At 32.8% G+C, this 6,000-nt stretch overlaps 1 protein-coding gene across 6 annotated transcripts in view; it reads left to right on the top strand.

Moving 5' to 3' along the window:
• The first annotated feature begins 3,142 nt into the window (after positions 1 to 3,142).
• The window catches only part of LOC131938284 (acylamino-acid-releasing enzyme), a 30,995-nt gene continuing 28,137 nt past the window's right edge, over positions 3,143 to 6,000 (top strand). Inside the window, exons 1-2 of one of the 6 annotated variants that reach the window (XM_059296261.1) lie at positions 3,394 to 3,445; positions 5,243 to 5,480. Coding sequence is in view for 1 of the 6 variants with exons in the window: in XM_059296260.1 (XP_059152243.1) it covers positions 3,178 to 3,204 (27 nt within the window). In the remaining 5 variants the exon portion in view is untranslated. The other 5 variants (XM_059296260.1, XM_059296262.1, XM_059296263.1 and 2 more) reach the window with 5 other exon arrangements.

Raw genomic sequence — 6,000 nt, 5'->3', positions numbered from 1 at the left:
TAAATACAAACGTTAAAGTCCGTACTGTTTTGATACACTGAGCCGAGTTAAGTTCATTCTAAAGTTGTCCTGAAGTCTCACACGTCTTAATTACCGGCATTCACGGCCGCCCGGGTGTACCTTCGTGAAACACATAAATAAGGTGTAGCTAGCTGTCACTTGGTTCCAGAGGCGTATCCAGGTTTTTTCGTTGTAGGGGGAGCGAAAAGAGCAAAAAAAGGCGCCGAATTTTTAACACGTTCTATATTCGTGTATTATATATATATATATATATATATATATATATATATATATATATATATATATATATATATATATATATATATATATAATTATTAGCTGTATGTCTTTACTTCGCTATGATGTAAAATAAATTGAAAGTAGCACTCTGAAGAAATAAACCGGGAGTGATCTCCCCTAAACTTTCTCGAATATTCTTATATAAAACAACAGTGGATGCTAACTCGGGCTATAGACATGATTTTTAATCCATTTTAAATACTTAAAGTTTTAAAAATAGAATAAAATCTCGTAGACAAAAGAATTGCACACCAAGTGAACGCCAAATAAAAAAGTGCACAATAGTGCGCAATATTATTAGTACTTTTAAAATTTACATTAGTTTTTTGAGAAAAAGTAGCGTAAAATACTACTTTCGGTCAATGGAAATGACTCAAAATTTAACAGAAGGTAGAGAATTAGATCTTTTACTTACATGTGAAATTTCATTTATCTATCTGAAATAGTACTCAAGTTATAGGCTTTTGAAAAATTCAAAGTAGAAAAAGTACCACTTCCGGTTATCGGAAATCGCTCAAAAGTTGATACCGATCTACGATTTTGATAAAATACTTATATATGAAATTTCATCAACATAGCTGTAACGGTACTCAAGTTATCGTGTTTACACACGGACAGACAGACAGACATACGGACAGAATTGCAAAGCCCAGTTTTTCAGACTGGATTACGCATAAAACCTCTTAATTTTGATAAATCTGGATTGATAATTTTTGCCCGATTAAAATAAGTCCTCTATACTTCGGATGTGACAAAGGACTGAGGTGTAATACGGTGAAAATTGTTAAAATTTCATGTGATTTTTGTGCACGATTACAATACTTTCTCTATACTTCGTATATACGAGAAAGTAATAAGAAAAAACACACAATGTAGGCCGACAAAACAAAAATTGTATCAATCTAAACAAAAAAAAATATACACACACTACAACCAAAAACAATGAACGTAACACAATATGTTTTGTGATTCTTGTTTAAAAAATTATTACATTATAATTCCTGGGAAATTATTTAAGACAAGTGAAATACGGCAAATAGTTACTCTCTTAATATAAATATGTATATATCTACACATTTAATTATGAATGTCATAACAAATAAATAATTACTTAAGAATATAATAAAATTGTTTAACACCATTCGTGCTTACGAAATGTTTTTGTCTATAATGAGACTTCAATATATCGTCATCATAAATGCTAAAGTATTACAGCATAATGAAAGTTTTTAAAATCAGAGTTGGTATAAAACCACGCTTTTCGATACAATGGAAAAACATTCGGAATAACAGCCTACTGATGCAGCTGTTGCTACGTGTTGCAAACATAGACACTACTATACTAGTACAATAATGCTTAATTGCTGCATGAAAAGAAGTCTTGTGGTTTACATAGTTGTACCGACCAAAAATATTTTTTTTACAAATAATCAACTTACAAATATTATTGTTTAAAACTTTGAGTTTAAAAAGTTTCCAAAAAGGCGCCACTTTGCTGAAAATGGCCAGAGGGGGAACGGCCGCTCCCCCTGCTCCCCCCCCCCCCCCTGCGTACGCTACTGCTTGGTTTCCTCCCAAACAAACCTCCTATTGTAAGACCGCGATGTTGATCGGTAATGTAATACGTGGACGCTCTATTAGTACGGCCAGTGATCTAATGTAGCACTCGAATCTGGAGACTTTTTCTTTTGGGTTTTCCATCCGATAAGCATAAATTTAAATGCACAGTCTGCGTGATCCTTTACCTCACCCCACCAACTTTCACCAACCCAAAGCACATACCCATTATCTTAATTGGGGGCACATAATATAGACCGAGTTTTATTTCAACTAAAAGTAGAGCCATCTGTAGAGTAATTGAGCCCAAATTGATGTAATGAAATGTGGGGGTGGGTTCAGGCCATGGTCAACATTTATGGATTTCCCCCACCTGAACTGGACAGAAGGCGTTACCTGGGTGTTAAATTTGGGAAAACACGTCCTAGTTGTAGTTGTAGGGAGGGTCTGACATAGCGAAGTGGATGGTTTGACACTGACCGATGTTTTAGAGTACCTAGCATCACAAAATGTGAAACATCTCTTGTTCAGGCACACTCTCGCCTGTATTAATTGCACTATAGGAATTCCCAAGCAGGCCAAGAGAAGTAGCCTATAAATAGAGGCGTTACCGTTGTCCCGCACGGTAATTCGAAACCGGATGAGACTCTATTGTAGGGAAAGGCATACTCCCCCTCCCCCCCCCCCACACACACACCCGACATGTCCCCCAACTGTCTTCCCGCCCCGCAGTTTCACCCATTAAAAAAATTAGTTATTCATTCCTTGGGATTTAGCCGTATTCTATGTTTTCATCTTGATAAGTACAATTTTTTAAAATGCTTTTCTATTTGTATTAACTTTAATTTTTAATATATGTATATGTGTGTGTTTATATATATATATATATATAGGGGGGGGGGGGCTTCTTCCGCTTGAGTTTGCCCCGGGCATCTACATAGGTCTGCACGCCACTGATGTAGTATTTAAATTTTACTATTTTCATAGACATAATGATCTTAACTGAGAAAAATTGTAGGCCTAAGACTAATATCTACAGATAAAATAAACAATTAGGCTTAAATGGATCGCACGTAAATGACGTCATACTTTTCCCGATGATTTCCCTCTTACCCCAATGGTCACTAAAAGCCACATCGTTGATTTCATATCATTTCGCAGGTCTACCATACCTCAACCTTTAATCACAATTTCTAACGAAAACGATTATGTTCTTCAACATTTTTAAAATTATTTTTTTCTATATTTTTAGTCCAACGTCATTTATGAGGAAATGGACGACCTAATAATTGACATGTTTATCAGTACAAAAGGGTTTAAATGTTGGACTTCCCAAACGTTTTTGAGGTCTTGGATGTACATATATAGCCTTTATTTCAATTGAATTTAAAAACAAGAAGGCTGCACATTGTCCTACTTATTTTAAACAAAACAGCTATGCTATGTTTATTAAAAAGTCAATACAATATACATATGAATAGACATTATTTTGTCAAGGGAATCTACTCTAGTTTTTGTTTGGAAAGATGGTCGCTGTTCTTATTTACTACTAGAAATCTAGATCTAATATTTAAACACCTTGTTTAAAGTTAGTTTATAGTTTCATGATTTTTAAAATAGTTTTGGCCATTGATTGTTGTTAAAAATCAATTAGGCCTTTTATATTTAGTAAAATTTGACATAAACATTGAATCTACTTATTTATAAAATAGGTAGGCCTAATCGATTGTTTTTTTATAGGCTTTAGACTTTAGGGTAATCTATCGTTTTGGGTACGTAAAATCGCCCGCGGCTATTAATGTACGAAAACGTTACCTCATTGTCAAGGCTGTAATAGAAGTATATTGTGATATGTTTGTGTCAAATATTATAGATAAATGAATAATAAACCTAAATCAATGGCTAAATATATCAATATAGGCCAGAAATTAACTTTAAACAGCTGTGTCTGCAAGCAAGATTTGCTATATAAACAGCAGCCATTTGTAAAATAGAGTGACTTCCGCCTGAATCTCGCGCTATATGTCTATAAAAATAAAACTTTAACAAGATGGCTGCTATAGTAAATGAGCGTGGTTGCATCTGTTGGAAACATCGCTGGTGTTCATTTATTACTGAAAAGTTTTAATTCAAATGTTTAAAAACAGGTACATAAATGAAACAAGGAAACATTTTTGTATTTTTCAAAACATTAATCCTCCTCAAAATGTGAAATAATTATTAAAATGTAAGGAGTCACCTGTTTTTCACATTACTAGTCGCGGCCGATTTTACGTACCTAAAACGATAGATTACCGACTTTAGTTTAGGTAGCCCCCCCCCCCCCCCCCTACGTAAACTTTATTAAAATCGCCCGCGACTAGTAATGTGAAAAACAGGTGACTCCCTAAATTGTAATAATTATTTCACATTTTGAGGAGGATTTATGTTTTGAAAAATACATAACTGTTTCCTTGTTTCATTTATGCACATTTATGTACCTGTTTCCAACAGATGCAACCATGCTCATTTAGTATTTAGTATTTACTAATCAGCCATTTTGTTTATTTTTTTATTGTACATTTATAGTAGTTATAGCGCACGATTCAGGGGAAGCCACTCTAACTTACAGATGGCCGCTATTTATATAGCAAATCCTGCTCGCAAACACTGGTGTTTAAAGTTAATTTCTTGCCTATATTGATATATTTAGCCATTGATTTAGGTTTATTATTCATTTATCTATAATATTGGACACAAATATATCACTATACTTCTATTAAAGCCTTGACTATGAGGTAACTTTATCATACATTACTAGCCGCGGGCGATTTTACGTACCCAAAACGATAGATTACCATATATATATATAGTATGGGGGCATCTCCCTCTTATATATATATATATATATATATATATATATATATATATATATATATATATATATATATATATATATATATATATATATAGGCCTATATATTTGTATATATATATATATATTATACAGGCCTTAAGCTTATTAATTGACACGAGCTAGAAAGTATTCGAGAGGCCCATTAATTAATTTAAAAATCATGCACGGAGTAGTTACAATTAATATGGGTATAAAATCCTGTCTGTCTGGGTTTTTTTCGGACTTTACTAAAGATTTGATGTATTTGATGTTTATAATTTTTTCGGTAACCTAATAAAAATTTAAAAAAAAGCAAAAACAATTTGGTTTTCACGTTTCATTACTAGATAATTGATTGGATTTTGTTAGTTTAGAATTTTGCATATTGTTAAAAATGTATGTTTCTCTTTTGTTAAATACACAAGATTTTTTACATGGAAGACAAGTTTTAGTTTTTGTTTAGGCCAGTCATAATGCTAATATTCACATTTTAAAAATTGACTTTCCCAGGCTAAAATAGACAAAACCCAATTTAAGCTGCAAGTTGGTTATACTATTTATTACAATATCTGTAACCGTTGGCCAAAGGAGCTAACTAAAATAGATCTAGTTGATAGAAACAATTGTTGTTAAAGTTTTATGAAACAAAATTAAAAAGACTAAATTATCAACAATAGAAAAAAATTCAAACAATAGACAGCTCTTTACTTCGGAGTTGGATTAGATTAATTAATAATACATTTTGCAGGTAACTTCTTTTGTTTAATTAATAGTACAACATTTCAAATTGCTTTTTCTCTCTATATTTTCAGTAATTTTTTATTGGTTAGACAAGCTATATAATATTATATTCAGATCTGTATGAAATTGTATAATTTATTAATATTAGGTAAAAGTACTGCATATTATGTAATACTAGCCGTCCCGGCCAGGCCCTGCTCTGGCCTCTGTGAAAAACCTATCTGTAAAGAACCATGACATGTGTGTTTTGTGATCAGCATATACCCGGCATTGCCCACACTAACCACAACCAACCAAAACCAAAACACAAATAAAGAAAGGAAACATAACATAAACGCAAACACTAATACAAACAATAACACAAACACAAAGAAAAAAAACACAAACACAATGACAAAGAAAGAACGAAAACGAACAAAATCAAAACGCAAACCCAACCACTAACGCAAACCCAACCTAAACACAAAGTAAACACAAACGCGAACATAAATGCAAAGTGCTCACAGTCTAGCCCGGGGTGCCAAATC

This window comes from Physella acuta, unplaced genomic scaffold (assembly GCF_028476545.2).
Source record: "Physella acuta isolate Inbredline_101_S28 unplaced genomic scaffold, ASM2847654v3 ptg000240l, whole genome shotgun sequence".
NCBI classification, from domain to species: Eukaryota; Metazoa; Mollusca; class Gastropoda; family Physidae; genus Physella; species Physella acuta.
This window is presented reverse-complemented; position numbering and strand designations above follow the sequence as displayed.